The sequence below is a fragment of the Talpa europaea genome (assembly GCF_964194135.1).
Source record: "Talpa europaea genome assembly, chromosome: 14".
Classification (NCBI taxonomy): Eukaryota; Metazoa; Chordata; class Mammalia; order Eulipotyphla; family Talpidae; genus Talpa; species Talpa europaea.
Window position 1 is genome coordinate 3,226,260 of NC_140082.1, and position 18,155 is coordinate 3,244,414.

An 18,155-nucleotide genomic window follows, 5' to 3' on the forward strand; every position below is an offset into this window, starting at 1 on the left:
CTAGACATTTGTGCTTTTGATCTTATTCAAGATAATCTTCTAAGAATATTTTGGCGAGGCCTTCTTTAATTTCTGGTTGGCACTATGATCTTCAGCTGGTATTTGATGGTGGATTTGATGGTGAAGCAAGCATGTTAAAGTTCACAGTATCAAATCTTTGTATTTTCTCATTTATTTTTCTTTCATAGATAAGGAACAACAAGAAAACTGCCATCTTAGTTAAAGAAGTAAACCCTAAAAAGAAGCTTTTTTTAGTTTATAGACCAAATACTGGGAAACAGCTCAAGTTAGAAATTTATGCTGATCTAAAAAAGAAATATAAGAAGGTATGTTTTTATCTGTACATCATATAATTTGTTTTATAGCAACATATTGAAACTAATTAGGAGAATGTTGTACCTGTATATAAAATTGTTTTTATTAATTTGTCCTGTTTGGTTACTGGGAAGTCTTTCAGAAAGACTGAAAATAGAGTTTTGTTACATTAATATTCCCAGGGTCAATGTTTTCAGTTTGGGAACATGTACAATGATTATTCAAAACAGCTCGCGTTGTCAGGATGGAAACTTCCAGTGCTAACTGCAAAAATGGGAAGTTCTTAAATAAAAGGAATGTGTGATACTGAAATTCCTTTCTACCAGCTGTGGGAACTGTGTGTGTATTTTGCAGTAGAAAATTACTTAAAAATGCATTTTTGCTAGCAATACCATTAGTTACTATTTCATTATCATGGCTGGTCATATAACTGTCTTTACTTGGAAACAATTCTGATTAAACTTTCTATGTGCTAACTGCACATTGAAAAATTCATTACATTGGAGGAGTCCTCTGGCAGCTTTATAAATGGCATCAAATGCCCACCGTGGCATGGGCCTGGTTTTCTATGTAGGTAACAGTTGGCTTTAGAGGCCATGTAGGCAATACTGTTTCAGTGGAATTTTTGTCTTATTCTCACAGGTTGTCTCAGACGATGCCTTGGCCCACTGGTTAGAGCAGTATAATTCATCTGCAGATACTTGTACTCATGCTTATTGGTTAGTATTTTCTTGTTTCTCTCTGTGGTTTCTGAGTGAAATCAAGGTTTAATTTAAACCCGTTTTTGTGTTTAGCTGTCTGTCCTGTGCTGTCTGCTCCACCACAAGTGTTTAGCAGACACCTGAGGACAAGGCTCAGTGTGCAGGCCCCGCTGCTCTTCACTCATGCTCTTTGTTGCCTTTGTTATCTGGTGGTGAAACCCAAACTGGCTTCCCATTGTCAAGACTTACTGTTTTTCCTGCCCTTCCTTCCTCAATTTTTCCTTTTATAAAGCTTTACAGGGCCTCCCCGGTGGCGCAGCGGTTGAGCGCTGGGTTGCGAAACTGCGCGCGGCCTCTGCGGCGCCGGTTCGATCCCCGGCTGCTCCCCGGCCACCAGAGGAGGGTCCCACATGGCGTGCAGACCTCTCCTGCCGCCCGCTGCTCCCCTCAGCAGTGTACTTCGGTCCTTCTGCCTGCTCTGCTCCCCGCTCTGGCTCTGGTGAATTCTCTCACCCTCCCGCGCTTCTGACTGTACCCAGTGCATGTATAAACAAAAAAACAAACAAACAAACCAGCAAACAAATAAATAAAGCATGCCTCTATAAAAAAAAAAAATAATAAAAAAAATAAATTAATTAAATAAATTATAAAGCTTTACAGGTGTCCCAAGTCAGTTTTATTTTTAAGCCTCGGGAGCTACTAGGAAGCTACTGAGTTATCGCAGGTCATTCTGGAATACCTGCTACAATGTTCATTTCAAGAGCTTGTCCAGGGCGCTTTTTTTTTTTTTTTTTTTTTTTAAGATTGATTGATTGATTGATACAAGCACTGGGTACAGTCTGAAGCTCAGGAGGGTGAGAGAACTCGCCAGAGCGAGGAGCAGAACAGGCAGACTGTCGAAGTACACTGCTGAGGGGAGCAGCGGGCGTGGCAGGAGAGGTCTGCGTGCCATGTGGGACCCTCGCTGGCTGCCAGGGAACGAACCGGCGCTACAGAGGCTGAGGGCAGCTTCGCAGCCCAGCGCTCAACCGCTGCGCCACCAGGGGAGGCCCTGTCCAGCGCATTTTAATACGCTGCACATCTCCACTCTCCAGTGGTGTCTTGCCCATTAGCCACTAATTAGCTGGCCCACTTTTGCTTTAATATGAGGAGTGACTTTGTTTTCATTGTAAGAGTAAATTGGTGCTGTTGCAAATTAATTTTTTTTAAGATTTTATTTATTTATGCATACAAGAACTGGGGTGTAGGCCGGAGGTGCGGGGGCTGAGAGGATCCACCAAAGACCGCGTGGGGAGGCAGATCTACTGTTAAGGGGAGCTGTGGGCAAGACAGGAAAGGTCTGTCTGTTGCACCATATGTGGCCAGCTGGCCAGAGATCAAACCCAGGACCCAGTGCTGATAGCGCTAAACTCTAACCCTTAGGTCCCCTGGAAATTAGTTTAGAAAGAAGTTTTTAAGGTATTTTTAAAAAGTTAACCTACAAGCATTCTTTCTGAAACATTTCTTTGAGTCTCAACAAGAAAAGTAACTTATATGTGTAAACGTAAGTGCCTTATATGTGTAAACTTAGTGATGTGTATTAAATTCCTCTTGAATTAATGCTAGAAAGACTAATTTGTTGACCTGTGAAAATAATTGTAAGCACAAAATACTTTCTTCTTGTCACCATTTTTAAAAATTTACAAACAGGGCCTCACTGGTGGCGCAGGGGTTAACTCTCAGCGCTATCAAGCTATTGCCAGTCACTTAGGCATGAGTTCAATCCCCAGCCAGAGAGTTAGCCCACATGGCGTGACAGACCTCACCCGCTGCTCTCCTCAGCAGTGTATTCCAATAGATTTGCCTATTCTGCTCCCCACTCTTGTCTGTGGTGAATCCTCTCACCCCCCCACACCTCTGACTTACACCCCAGTTCTTGTATGCATAAATAAAAAATAAATCTTTAAAAAAATTTATGTACAGCTTCACTTTGCAGAGGCCTTTCCCACTTACATGATTTTTTTTTTTTTTTAATACAAGCACTGGGTACAGTCAGAAGCGTGGGAGGGTGAGAGAATTCGCCAGAGCCAGAGTGGGAAGCAGAACAGACAGACTGACAAAATACACTGCTGAGGGGAGCAGCGGGCGGCAGGAGAGGTCTGCGCGCCATGTGGGACCCTCGCTGGCAGCTGGGGGTTGAACCGGCGCTGCAGAGGCTGCGGGCAGCTTCGCAGCCCAGCGCTCAACCGCTGCACCACCAGGGGAGGCCCTCCCACTTACATAATTTAGAGTAATGTTGGTGGGTAGTATAGAAATAAGTGGCAGGATTATTTTATAAGCTAGCATCAATACCATAAACTGATAGGTCTTAAAGTAAATGCTTAAATAGGCATCAAAACCAGTGTATCTGCTTTTTTTTTTTTTTAAACAAGAAATTCAGACCCCAGAAGTAATTCAAATTTTAAAAATCAGTAATGACCGTAAATTGGAAAGTATAACCCAACACATCAGAAAGAATGGTCATCTCGTTTTCTATTTGAAATTTGGGTGGGCATTGTGAGCCTTTTATAAATGCCCTGTTTGTGTGTATTTATATCTTTTTCCCTTTCCCCCTTTTTGCTAGGCGTGGCAATTGCAAAAAAGCAAGCTTGGGATTAGTGTGTGAAATAGGTCTTCGATGCCGCACGTATTACGTATTATGTGGCTCGGTACTGAGTGTCTGGACAAAAGTTGAGGGTGTTCTAGCATCTGTCAGTGGCACAAACGTGAAAATGCAGATAGTTCGGCTAAGAACAGAGGATGGACAACGGATTGTAGGTGAGTTTCTTGGCGGGGGGGTGTTTGAGCTTTGGGGGGAACATTGGTTCTTTTTTTCCTTACTTTGCTTCTGACACCTTAAAGTCGCAGCATCTGTCCCAGTAGTGGGGTAGAGCGCACCTTGCTCTTACAGAGCTGAACAGAAGTTAAGCCTTTGGACATCATTGCTTCTGCTCGGAGCTCTGGTATGATGATGCTGCTCTTGGCTGCCCTTCTCCCCACCTTGCTGTTGCCCTTCACGCAGGCTCCCTGACGTGAGGTTTCGCTAGCCCTTTGCCCAGGATTCTCTGAAGTCTACCATTTCCCTTTTTTTTAGCCAGATGGGAACTATGGGACTTGGCCACTGCACAGAGGATGGACTGGAGTCACGCGGGGAGCAGGGGCCAACCAGACTGCCTGTTCCCATCATTCACTCAGTGATAAGCTTCCCTAAAGCCTCTCCTGCCAGTGCTGTGGCTCGTAGCTTGTCTTGCTCTCATCTGCAGCAGCCTCCCTCTTCTGTGGGCTGTAGATTAGCAGCCTTGGGCAAAAGTCTGTCCATGAACTTTTTTTTTTTTAAGATTTATTTATGCATACAAGAACGTGGTACAGGCCAGAGGTGTGGGGAGTGAGAAGATCCATCAGAGAGAGTGGGGAGCAGGACAGGCAGATCTACTGAAACATACTGCTGAGGGGAGCAGTGGGCACGACAGGAGAGGTCTGCTGTGCCCTGTGGGTCAGCTTCCTGGCTGGCTGAGGGATTGAACTTGTGCTGCAGAGGCTATGGATAGCTTCACAGTGCTGTGCTTAACACCCTTGCACCACCATGAACATATTTTTGACCCTCAAATATTTTTGGTGGTGAGTTTTTATTTGAATTAAACATTTAAAAAATCTAGCATTTCTCTTTATAAAATCCTGAATCCAGCTTCTTTTTAAGAAAATAACACATATAGCAGCTCATCTGGAACACTCAGCCTCACACGGGCGGTTCAGATTCCCTTCCCCAGGGAGTGTGCTCTCCAGTGTGCCAGCATCTACATTGCCACTGAGAAGTGCCTGTTAAGCATTTGAAATTGCAACCACTATTCTGTAGTCTGTGGCACATCAGTACATGCCAAAAGAAAATGGTGTTTCATTTGTGGAGCAACAAAGGCAGTAGGTAGAAAGGAGCTATACTTCTGTTTCTCCTACACATGTATTACATACACACATCTGCAAACTTAGGCTTCTCTGGGTCACTCACAAGGGACTGGCCATCTCGGCTGTTAGGTATTCATTGAGTTTTTGCCTTGAGTGTTGTCCATCGCATTTACTATTTTGCTTCATTGGGAAATTGCTGTGAAGCTGTAAGATACAGTGTGGTCTTTCTTGGATACAGGTTTTCTAAATTTTTGTTTCTAATTGCAGGTTTGATCATTCCAGCAAATTGTGTGTCTCCTCTTGTCAATCTCTTGTCAACTTCAGACCAGTCTCAGCAGCTCGCCGTCCAGCAGAAGCAGCTCTGGCAGCAGCGCCACCCTCAGAGCATCGCCAACTTGAGTAACGCCTAAGGACAGACAGGTCTCCACACGAATGGATCGGAAATGCAGTTGAAGCATTCATTTGCATAAAAATCAGGGACAGTTTCCAAAGAGTTATAATTTTTCTTTCAGTTGTGCTCTCTCTAGTTAATTTTTGGAGGAGTGAGGACAAACGTGGAATAGACAGCAGAGCTGAAAGTTCGCCGTGCCGATGGTGCGCCAATGTCTTTCCTTTGCTTTCCCATGGTACTTCCCACGCGCTTTACTTTGGGTGAGCGGAAGGGTGTGTGCGTGTATGTGTGTCAGTCTGTCTGTGAGTTTGTTAAAGGCTTCAAACCACAATTGGTTTAAAATTGCTTGGAACTTCCCAAACTGGCTTTACTCTTCTGTCATCCAGTGCTCAGGGTTAATGCAGTCCACCCGTGCCATTGCTGTGGCGTCATCCCCGGATGCATGTGTGTTGAGTCTATAAGTATAGAGAATATATATGGGTTTCCTTTTCCAACTTACTGTACAATAGGTTTATTAAAGCATGAAATGAAAGATTGCATATCATGCATTCAGATTCTTTTGTAGTTTTTGTTCTGACCGTGCATGTCTTTGAAAGCATGCGTAAACAAGATTAACACAGGAGTCACGTAAGGGGAGAAACGTTTGTAGATGTACAGCATTGGTTATTACATTTTATAGTGTTTATACCTGGGTGTTGCTTCCGGCCCCTCTCCCACCTCCCATTCTCCCTGCCAAGTTTCCGGCCAAGGTGATGAGTACAGACTTTTTTTGTGATAAAACTCTTAAAGTTAATTTTAATGTATGAATAGTATTCCTACTGTGTGCTGCAAAAACGGCTACAAGCCTGCTCTTAAGATTACAGTTTCCTTAACTTCAAGTTAGTTTTAGTAAGTACAATTGGCATCCATTTTGCAAACGGTCTTTTTTCACTTCATTTCTTAATTTGCTTTGTTTATTAAAAAAGCAAAACCGTACTTGAGTTGTAAATTAGACAAGGAGGAAACACTTGAGGCTTTTGCTGTTTTTTTGTTGTCGTCATTGTCGTTACCCAGTAACTTGAATATTATTTAATGTGTTGTCAGACATTGTAGAGTTTATCTCGCGTTGTTAACAGTGGTAATGTACACATGTGAATAGACGCTTCTCTGTCACATGGGTCAGGCCTGGTTCGCCCAAAAGTGATGTCTGTAAATCCAGCGAGGGACACTTGGTCTTTGTTTCCTTTTTTCCCTTTTACGTGGTTTTCCTTTTTTTTTTTGCTTGCACAGGTTGCACTATTGAAAAATTGAGATTGTATAAACCCAGTCAAAGCTGCAAGATACCACAGTCTTATAGATGTCAAATAAAAAGTTATTATTCTAACAAGAAGTGGACTCTTGTTTAGGCCCTCACCACCTTCAGAAGTAGCCTGTGAGGGGATTCTACGAACTTGCGTGTTCAGCATTCCCGGTGCCCGTGTACTGGCTTAAAACCTAACCCTCAAAAGTGAGATGGTGTTGAGGAGGGGGCAAAACTATAGTACTTTTGACTGTTTCTCAAGTTGAATTGTTTTCCTTTGTTAGCCTGTAACTTTTCACAGAATCAGGTGAGCTGTATGTCCGGTGGTGAAAAGCTAAGATTTTCATCTTCTTATGTTTCTTTTGTCCTGAATTTGGTTATGTCAAGTCTACCATACGTTTTCTTTGGATGTATTTATTCTTGATGCCTAAGAGATCAAACTGAGAATACTTTATGCTTTTTGACATACCTTGCCCAGTGGATGCAACTTTTGTCCTCAGTGTAGCCCTTCTATCTCAGGCAGTGACCCTGTGAGTGTCCCCAGTGTCCCTTGGTAGAGCCACTAAACCCAACTGGCAGTTCAGTTCCAAGAGCAGAATTGTCTCGCTTCAGTGAAACTTCCCAGTTAGTTCTTAGTTTTAAACTGCAGCCCAGTGAGCATCCGTCAGTGTCGTGAGGTGGCCGAGAGCTGTGGGGGAGCCCTGCTCTCCCCAGGGCGACAGCGTGGCTTTGGGAAAGGAAAGCTCTCAGGGCTGTTGACTCAACTCCCGTGTGTGTGTGTGTGTGTGTGTGTGTGTGTGTGTGTGTGTGTGTGTGTGTGTGTGTGTGTGTGGAGCAGGGGGTATTATCATTTTTAGCTGCTAAGATTTTTTTTTCCAAGCAGCATCAGCATGAGGATTCTTGAGCGTGCACTTCATCATTGACCCCCATAATTCGTGATACAGAGTTCGCTCTTGGAATAGTTACCTTGATTCAAAGGGGCATATGTATGTTCTGTTCTTTGAACGGCTTTGTTTTGATTTTTAAAAATAAGGTCCATAAATAAGGCCTCTGAAAGCTTTCAAAGTAGATCTCAAAAAGAAAGCCAGTGTAAATGGACGAGAAGCTGAGGTGCTGCGTGCCCATATCTGCCCCCCTCTCTGGAGGTGAACTTATGACCTTTACACTGTGCCCTTACCCAAGTCAGCAAGTTCAAGTTGGCCAGCATGGGAAAGTAAGTACTCCGAGGCCTCTTCTGTCGAAAATCAAGTCTTACAAGAGCTCACTTTAAAACAGGTCCATGTACGTCAGGATCTGAGTGCCATGTCTGAACCCAGGGGCCTTGTTGAACCCGATGCGAGTCCATTTGGCCTCCACGGTCATTGCCTTTTCTCCCTTTTCAGCAATACTGCTCTGAGCACAGAGACTTGATTGTAAATCTCGTTAGTGTTTTCAGAGTTTACAGTGTCAGTTGTACTGAAAAACACTTCCCAAGTCCAGAGCTGCTCAGAAGGTATCTCTTGGGGCAAATAGTATTTATTCCCCAATTTAGCAACCTCTGTATCACAGGTCTTTATCTGCAGTATAGAGGGATTATCCAGATGTGATAATCACATTATCAATAATGTGAATTCCTAAAAGTTTTAGCAAAGTACTTTCTTTTTTAACACAATTTGATCAAAAAGGAAGTATCTTAAGCAATTTTTCTTTTTTTTTGCTGCTTAATTGCAGATAGACTCTTCAATGTCTTTACATGTGTACATAAAGTAGACTTGCATCCAAAGCAGTGTGGTGGTTTTGTGTGTGTGTGTGTGTGTGTATTTATTCCAACCCAGTTAATTAGCACTTCTGAAACTTCTTTTGAGTTGCAACATTAAGTAAACCTGTAGTTTTATTTTCTTCATCTATAAATAAGGGTCAGAGTTCTCGATTACCAAGCTCCAGGGAATGTAGTATTTTAGAGGCAGTTTTCTCGTGGCCATTGGGGCAGGCCTGTGCTTCTCTCCATGAGATGCTGCGGGAACAACTTAGACAAGACAGGATGCCAGGATATTCACAGTCGTAAACTGAAACCCTCCCACCCCAAGTTAACTGCGGGGGAAACAATGATTACAAATGCTTGATGCGCCTGATTTTATGTAAGTGGGAGCCAAGGAATAGTTTTTCCCCAGGGTAATTTTTTTTTGGGTGGGGGGGAGTTTCTTTCCTTGATAAAATATTAAGAGGAAGGTCCCTATCCAAATACTCTCATTTTTAAAGCGTTCCCTGAGCAGTTCTTCAGTTTCTGGGAATCGTGCTGTAGGAGATTGTTAGGCTGGGATGCGGAAATAAGTGGAAGTTTGGTTAGTTCAAACATTTTAGCACAGCAACCACTGTGCTGATGGGCATTTGACCACCCCCCTTCCAGGCCTGCGGTCTCCCAGCCAGCACCGCATGTGCACACTTCGCTGCTGGGCCGCACAAGCTGTCCGTGTCGTGGTGACAGCTAAGTGCAAACACCATTTCCAGAATTCCTCGTTGGATGCCGATACAGATGCTGTGTCTTGTGAGCGTGTAAGTGAAGGAAACACATCTCGATACCTGCAACTCAAGCTAGCTAGTCATGTTTTGAGTACTTGAGGTGAAACCAATACCCACCCTCTAATTTTATGCTGTACCTATATATGTATATAAGCGTGTGTATATAGACATGTGGAGTTCTTTTGAATTCTGAATGTAAATATTTCTTGTAAATTGGCACCCGCCCACTTTTTTCCCCAGTCTCGCTTCTTCCGATCCTATTTATTCTTTCCTTGACTTCCCTTAGGGGCATCTTTTTTTTTTTTTTTTTTTTAATGTAGAAAAGTATGGAAAAATTTCTTAGTTGAATTTGTTCAGATATTTTAGAATTCCGTTTTGCATCTTTACTATCGAGTTCCTATGTTTTGTGTTAATGTTTTTTCAACATGCCTGATTGTGTTTTGCCTTTTTATTACCAATTTTTACTGTGTGCAATGCATTGTATGGGGGGAATGTACTTGAGTGCAATTTCTGACGCTGTCATTCTATGATAGTCAGGCTCATTGCTCTTTGGAAGCTGTGGTGAGCCTGATGCTGCCACGTAATTTTCTTTCTTCCCAAGACGTCCTGTAAGCTCCTTTTAACTTCTTCAGTGCATTTGGGATCAAACTTAGTCTTAAGTTAACCCCACTTGCTCTTACCTTGCCGTCTTTCAGGCCTGCACCAAGTCCTTCATCTGTGACTTTCCAGCAGAGATGGGTATCTCGCAGATTTGAAGGTGACTTCAGGCCTGCTGCTGCTGCTGCTGCAGACTTTCTGTTTCTTTGAGATGCTGGGCCTCAACGTCAACCTACAGAAACAGTCAGGACTTTTCCTTGGTGTGAGCATAGGTAACTGTTGCCCTCACTTTTAAGCTTCCTTAGAGCAGGCAGAGGTCAGGCCCAGCTGGTGTCCATGTTCAGAGGGCAGGTTAAGAACGTGGGGAGCATTGTCCTGCAGAGGACTCTCCATGACGGACTTCCCCAGGCCTTGGGCTTGTGCATGAGTTCTGTGCACGGGGGTGGTGCGCAGCCAAAGGGCTGGCCAGTAGCACCCCCAGCCACACTTGCGCCACTGTTCAGGGAGCTCCTCTGACTCGACGCAAGCATGAGCTGAGCTGGGCGGCGTCCTTAGGCCCAGGGCTGCTCCCGGGAGCGGCTGCGATGCTCGCCGCGAAGGCCAGCGTTGGTTTCGTATTTATAGGTTTTGCACCTTTGAGAAAATGTTCCTCCATAACTTTCAGGAAACATTGCCCTGAGCACTTCTGGGCCTTTCGCCCACATGTTTCACTCACCACTGTTGCACTGGGTCGACTTGCTGAAAGTTCAAGTGTTGTCTCCATTTCATGTCTTCGGAACTTAATCTGTCGTGAGCGGGGACCCGTGGGAGCTGCGCTCCGGAGCCCCGGACCGCTGCTGGGGGTCCCGCGCCCCTTAGAACTCCCCCGGCCTCTCCACCTCCCTGTCCTCGGGCCTCTCTCGCTGTGACAGTATTTGTGGCACTGAAGAGGGTAAAGAAGCTTGAGTCTCCTTTCTGACTTCCACTTCCGGGGCAGAGAGCTTTTTTTTAACCAAGCACATTGCGGTCTCACCACCATCAGAAACAGTCAGTCACCCAATTCATGGTTGTGCTGAACTTGCAAACTACTGACATTGTTTTCCAATAACCACTTGTATCTACCATCAGCCGTGAGAGGTGGGGAGAGGTGTGCTGTATCTCTGCAATAAAACTTGCCAGGTTCTACCTCTGCTGAGCAAAGGCAACTTTTATACGTAGGCGTAGACGTTCCTCCCTGCTAACCCGCTGGTGCGTCTTGAGACAACGCATGATGGAATCCAAAGACGATTAGAAACACAGGTGGATGTAGACTGTTGGTTTCTTTCCTCTGCTTCTCGTTTGACTCTCCCCTTTTATAATGCTACTCTGTTGAATGTGTCCACGTACAAGCTGCGCACTGTCTGCCGCTGTTCCCCCCCGCCCTGGGGGGCGCAGTGCCACTAGAAACCACTGTTCTAACATTTTGATATGTGACTTTAAAGAAAATTGGGTCTCATGCAATAAAAAATGTTTGGGCCGCGTTTGCCGAGGTTTACCCGTACAAGTACCAAGTACCAGCCGTGAAGCTTAAAAATTCTGTATTTAGTTTTCTGGTTACTGTACTTTATGTTTCTGTTCTGTTTTTTTCTTTTTTTGTAAAATTCTTAAATAAATTAAACTGGCTAAGATGCCGCTGCTCCGCGTGTTTTGTCCGAGTTCCGCGCGCCTGTGTGTGCGCGTTCCCCGGTGCCACCTCGCTCCCCTGGAGCGCTTCTCCCGACCCGGGGGCTTGCGTTTGTTGGTGTCGTGTCAAAAAATGAATTCTAGAAGCTCCCCAAGCTGGCGGTAGAAGGGAGCCCAGCCCTCTCCTGAGCAGAGCGCGCTGCCGCATGGTTTCTGTGAAGTCCGTCCCTGGTGTTGAGCAACCATCCAATATGTGAGTCCAAGATTTGAGCTGTTTATGAAAAAACAAAACAGAAACAAACGTAGACAACTGCCAGGGAGCGTGCCAGGCAATGCTGAGCGCTTTCTGCATTTCCACAGTCCTCTCACTGCCTCTAGTTCCCACATGAAGTGATTTGACTCATAAACTCTGAAAAGCCCCTGAGGTTTCTGATTCTCACAGAATTGGTGCCCTTGTAAGTTCCCCGTAAGTGTCGCGCGAGTGCTGCTCTGCTTGCCTCAGCCGTGGGCCCCATCCTCATTCCTGGTGGTGGTGGTTCTGGTGTCAGGTAACAAGGGAGCAGGCCAGGTTTCTGGTGGTTCCGGGAGTGAATAAAACCCCAGACTGCTGACGGTTGACCAAGAAGTCCTGTCAGTGCCTCACCTGACTTGGGGAGCCGGAGGGCAGGAACAGGAGGGCAGGAACAGGAGACGCCTCAGAAAGGTGGAGGGTACTGAGAACCGGTGTCCCAGCCCGTCCTCGGGGGAGGTGCCAGGCCCGAGGGCAGGGGCCGGCAGGGTTGGGTGCTGCTGTCCTGGAGGGCTGGAGAAGGGGGTGGGGGAAGTAAGGACTGCAGGGCACAGGTGGAATTTTTCGACGTTGAGACGCCTGGTGTGGGCCTCTCTGGAGTTTGTGCCGGAGAAAACCGTAGTTCTAGGGTGGCTTGAGCCGGCTTAGGGGATTTTAGTCAAATTTGCAGATGGTGGTAACATTTAGGGGAATTTGTCAAATGCGTGAGATAGCTGAGCATCAATTAAAGAAGAGGAAGTTTGTCATTTTAGCTAAAATCTCACAAAAATATTTGTAAAGTGAAGACTGAAAGGAAACTTAGGTTTTTAAATTTTCCACCTTAACCTGGTATGAGTGTGATGGGAAACGAGAGACCAGCCCTACGGTGTCTCCACCACCCCTGGGTGCTTATCAGGACCCACACCTGCTGTGCCCAGGGCCTGGCTGCTGTTGACACAGGCCCGGCCCCTGATGGGGTGGGGGAGGGACTGTCCTGCAGCTCCTGGGTTGGGCAGCATCCCTGGCCTCAACATGCTGCACCCTCCCACCCTACCCGTAACCCAAAATGTCTCCAGACAGTCCCTAAGGGGCCACGGGGGCCAAATCATCCCAAGCAGCAGATGAGTCATAAAGAGGCAATAAGCCGTGTGTGTGTGTCTGTGTGTGTGTGCGTGTGCGTGTGTGTGTTTTCACCAGGACAAGGCTCAGGAGCAAAGGGGCACCACCCTTGGGGAGTGGAAATACGTTTCCTGGCTGGGGTTGCAGTACATACAGTATCATTTCCATAGTATGAATATTTATCAGCTAGTCATTTGAGAGCAGGATGTAAAGAAGCCATCTGTGGAGGCCTTTGTGGAGAGAAAGGAGACTAAAAGAAATGTGCAAAATGCTTATTTTTAGAGTCCAATTCTCAGCAAGTTGGCTCCATCCTCCCAAAGCTGCCCACTCTGGGTATCACGTGGACGATGGGGTTAGGAGAGGCAGGCGCCACATGGGCTGTTCCAGAGCGTCATTTACTTCAGAATTAGCCCCTGGTGTCAGCGAAGGTAGGTGGCCAGGTGGAAGCTGAGTTGTCTGCAGTACCTAGTTGCACGTTTGAGAAGGGTTGTTTGTGTGACTAAGTCAACAGGTGCATTGTCTCTCTCCGCCCGCCTCCCGGTCCCCTTCCCAAAGCCCTGTCCTCGACGGCTGCTTCAGTGTCCTCGCTCCTGGCTGCTTCAGTGTCCTCGCTCCTGGCATTGGAGGGTATGTTGAGGATCACAAAAAATGCTCCAGTTTCCATTGTTCTCCTTGGTTCTGGGCAAGATTTGTTTTCACAAAGACTGGTCTGCGAGCCCCCCCCCCCGCCCCCGCCCCCCCCCTCCCAGTCCTAGAGGAATTCAAACTAGGATAAACTCTTACTTGGAATGAGGAAGTGACTTGTAATGGGAAGTTGTTTTTTATTTTATTTATGCACACAAGAACTGGGGTGTAGGCCACAGGTGAGGGGGTGAGAGGATTCCCCAGAGACAGTGGGGAGCAGAACAGGCGGATCTACTGAAATCCACTGCTGAGGGGAGCAGCGGGGGGACAGGAGGGGTCTGCTGCATCCTGTGGGTCAGCTCCCTGGCCGGGGATGGAACTCAGGCCACAGTGGCTGCCGATCGCTTGATAGTGCTGAGACTCAAGCCCTGCGCATCAGGGAGGCCCCTGTTTGGAAGCAAAGCTTTGTTGGAATGCAGTCACGTCTCTGTCAGGTGTTGTCTAAGGCTGCTTCAGCGCCACAGGGTGGGACAGTGACGATGTTAAGACACTGCCCTCAAAGCCTGAGGTATGTAGCGCCTAACCCTGGCAGGAAAAGCTCCCTGGCCCCTGGTCTAAAATCTCGTGGAACTGTAACTGCAGGTGAATACATTTGGAGGGACAGTGGCCTCCCCTTACCTGCTGGGGCATTGGGGAATATCTCCCAAGGACTCCAGCGGCTGCCTGAAGCCAGGAAAGTGCCCCCTGCTCCCCCCGCCCCCCCCGGTGTGCTGCCTCCTGTGCACGCACCTATGACGGCGTTTCTTCGCTAACTCGGGTTCCGCAAGACGTGGACAGTAATAGCTAAAAACAGGACAGTCATGGTGATGACCTGTAATCAAAGTTATGTGCGTGTGGGCTCTCAAAATACCTTGTTTTATGTAATGTGTTCAGAGCGCAGTTGACCGCAGGTCACTCAACTTCAGAGAGCAGCCTGCAGGGGCCACTGCTGTCCACTTCTGGTCAAAAGTCAACCTCATGGAAAGTCTGGTTTTGTCCTGGGGACGTTTGTCCACGTTGGAGGGCCTCCCCTGGTGGCACAGGCGGTTGAGCGCAGCCCTGTGAAGCTGTCCACAGCCTCTGCAGCGCGGGTTCGATCCCCGCCAGCGAGAATCCCATATGGCGCCGCAGACCTCTCCCATCTCGCCCCTCAGCTGCTCCCTCAGCAGTGTATCTCAGTGGATCTGCCTGTTCTGCTCCCTGCTCTGTCTCTGGTGAATCCTCTCACCCCCTCACCCACACCTCTGGCCTGTACCCTGGTTCTTGTATGCATGAATAAATAAATCTTTAAAAACAAAAAATAAGCCGGGCCTCCTCAGTGGCGCAGCGGTTGAGCACTGGGTTGCGAAGCTGCCCGCATCCTCCGCGGCGCCAGTTCAATCCCCGGCTGCTCCCCGGCCACCAGAGGAGGGTCCCACATGGCGCGCAGACCCCTCCTGCCGCCCGCTGCTCCCCTCAGCAGTGTACTTCGGTCCTTCTGCCTGCTCTGCTCCCAGCTCTGGCTCTGGTGAATTCTCTCACCCTCCCGCGCTTCTGACTGTACCCAGTGCTTGTATAAACAAACAAACAAATAAATAAATAAAACATGCCTCTTTAAAAAAAAAAAAATTTTTCTAAAAAAAAAAAATAAGCCACGTTGGAGTCATTAACTCTAAGGCTGATCTTGACGCTTCGCCCACCTGCCTGGCCTGGTTAAACTGGTCATGAGAGGTCTCAAGTTTTCGGGTTTTGGTGATACCAAATTGAGTGTTGTCTCACGACGTTTTTCCATGCCAGCCTTCTTCACTGGACTCCCCAGTTTGCTTTCCTTCATCTCTGCTCCCTGGCAAACCAAAATGCCCATTATAATAATATTAATAAAGAGCCTTTCCAGATCATTCTAAGACCCCCATTGAGAGGTGTCTATTGGAATGAGTTTCATAGACACTTCACTGGGAATGTTTCTTTCCCTTGGAAGGTTTTAATTCTTAGACACAGAAGGCGGTGGAGAAAGGGAGGGAAACTCAGAGAACTCGGGAACTCTGCTGCAGGGGGTTGAATGTCCCCCGCGCCTGTGCCACCCCTGAAGCCACGACCACCTGAAATCTGTAAATCTGCAGATGTCGTTAATTGAAGGCTCTTGAGAGCATTGGGGTTAGGGCGGGTCATAAACTGCCAGGTGCTCTGGCGGAGAAGGGAGAGCGGGAGTGGGTAGCCATGTGAGGGCAGGGCCGAGGACGCCTGGAGCCACAGAAGCTGGAAGAGGCCAAGGATTCGCCCCTAAAAATGTTGGAAAGAGGGCCTCCCCTGGTGGCACAGTGGTTGAGCGCTGGGCTGCGAGACTGCCCGCAGCCTCTGCAGCGCGGGTTCGATCCCCGGCCGCCGGCGAGGCTCCCACAAAAAAAAAAAAAAACCTTTGGAAAGAGCGTGCTCATTTCAGACTTGATGTCTGAAATGCTGAGAGAGAAGACATGGTGAGAGAGAAGACCTTTGCAGTTTTAAGCCACCAAGTTAGTGGCAATGTGTTAAGGCGGCCCAAGGAAACGAACACATTTGTTACAGAAAGTAAGTTGTGAGTGGGAGAAAAATGAACACCCAAGTCCTTCCTGCAAAGACCTGCTCTAATCTCATTTGCCTCCTTCTTGTGCACAAAGAAGACACTGAAGCCATTTATGGAATGTTCCATGTGGCTGATAAGAGCTTCTTATTCAAGGAGTCACTTCTTCTCTTCCAGCTCAGACTCTGAAAGTGCCACCGCAGGGCCCACCAGCCAGGGAAGGTGTCTCATGGGTGAGGATACTTGAGGTGGGCTTTGAGCAAAGGGCAGGAGTTTGCCAAGCGGAGCACACGGGCATGTTGGTGGGATGCAGGCTCAGATGTGGGGATGAATAAGGAGTGGGGTGACAACCCAGTCGGCATGAAGGACAGTGAAATCTGGGAGGTGAAGGCAAGGAAATAGCTGAATAGGGCCTCACCTGGTGGCGCAGTGGTTGAGCACTGGGCTGCTCAAGCGGAGCAGCGCCGGTTCGATCCCCTGCTGCGGTTGAGGGTCCCACATGGCACAACAGACCTCTCCTGCCACTGCTCCCCTCAGCAGTGTACTTCGTCAGTCTGCCTGTTCTGCTCCCCGCTCTGGCTCTGGTGAATTCTTTTTTTTTTTATAGAGGCATGCTTTATTTATTTATTTGTTTGTTTGTGTTGTTTATACAAGCACTGGGTACAGTCAGAAGCGCGGGAGGGCGAGAGAATTCACCAGAGCCAGAGCGGGGAGCAGAGCAGGCAGAAGGACCGAAGGACACTGCTGAGGGGAGCAGCGGGCGGCAGGAGAGGTCTGCGCGCCATGTGGGACCCTCCTGTGGTGGCCGGGGAGCAGCCGGGGATCGAACCGGCGCTGCAGAGGCCGCGGGCAGCTTCGCAACCCAGCGCTCAACCGCTGCACCACCGGGGAGGCCCTCTGGTGAATTCTTTCACCCTCCAGCGTTTCTGAATGTACCCAGTGCTTGTATAAATAAATAAATAAATCTTTAAAAGTAAATAAATAAATACAACTCTAAAAAAAAAATGGCTGAATAAAGGGGGGAAACCCACGTGGATCTCAACAGATGTGGAAAAAACATTTGATCAAAACACTCAGCAAACTGGGCAGGCACAGAAACTTACTCAGCTTGCTAAGGAGCAAACTATAAAGCTCTTTTGGGAACAAGATGGGGATGCTCACCCTCACCACTCCTGTTCACCACTGTCCTTGAGGATCTAGTCAGAGCCATTAGGCAAGAAGAAATGAAAGGCTCCCATCTGGGAAGGAAAAAGTCAAATTTACTCTATCTGCAGATAACATGATCTTATATAAGAAAACTCTAAAGAGCCACGCACACACACAGAGCTCATAAGTGGGTTCAGGGAAGTCAGAGGATACAGGGAATATGTAGAAATGAGTTATATGTGTACAGGGAAAAGGGAGCGACCCAAAGCTTAATAAAGAAATTCCAGGGGCCTCTCTGGTGGCTGGTGGCATAGGGGTCAAAGACTATCAAGCTATCACCAGTCACTGCAACACGAGTTTGATCCCCGGCCAGGGAGCTGACCCACAGGGCGCGGCAGACCTCTCCTGTCAGTGTATTTCAGTAGATCTGCCTCTTCTGCTCCCCACTCTGTCTCTGGTGAACCCTCTCACCCCCTGCACCTCTGGCCTACACCCCAGTTCTTGTATGCATAAATCTTTAAAAAAAAATTCAAATTCCATTTACAATAGATGAAACAGGAATAAGTGTAACCAAACAAGTGTAAGTAGGGCTTGTATACTGAACATGGTAAGACTTCATTGAAATTAAGTAAATTAGATAGGGAAAGGCATTCTGCCTCCACGAATTGGAAGAATTGATATTGCAATTCAGATAGCAATATTCCCTAAATCCCTAGTACCTTTTTTTTTTTTTTTTTTGCAAAATAGACACACTGATCCTAAAATTCATATAGAAGTAGAGCCTCCCCGGTGGCGCATCGGTTGAGCACTGGGTTGCGAAGCTGCCTGAAGCCTCCCCCGTGCCGGTTCGATCCCCGGCTGCTCCCCAGCCACCGGAGGAGGGTCCCACATGGCGCGCAGACCTCTCCTGTCTCACCCGCTGCTCCCCTCAGCAGTGTACTTCGGCCCTTCTGCCTGCTCTGCTCCCCGCTCTGGCTCTGGTGAATTCTCTCACCCTCCCGCGCTTCTGACTGTGCCCAGTGCTTGTATAAATAAATAAATAAATCTTTAACAAAAAAATTCATATAGAAGTAAATGTGAAG

The 18,155-nt window shown here is 47.3% G+C and overlaps 1 protein-coding gene across 2 annotated transcripts in view; it reads left to right on the forward strand.

The window, feature by feature from the left end:
• SBNO1 (strawberry notch homolog 1) overlaps positions 1-5,344 on the forward strand; it is a gene marked incomplete at both ends in the record, with an annotated part of 47,402 nt that extends 42,058 nt beyond the window's left edge. For both annotated transcript variants that reach the window (XM_084253588.1, XM_084253589.1), the window contains 4 exons: positions 189-326; positions 958-1,034; positions 3,619-3,812; positions 5,202-5,344. In XM_084253588.1, the coding sequence (XP_084109714.1) occupies positions 189-326; positions 958-1,034; positions 3,619-3,812; positions 5,202-5,344 (552 nt within the window). The remainder of the gene's footprint in view (positions 1-188; positions 327-957; positions 1,035-3,618; positions 3,813-5,201) is intronic.
• Positions 5,345-18,155: the final 12,811 nt, after the last annotated feature.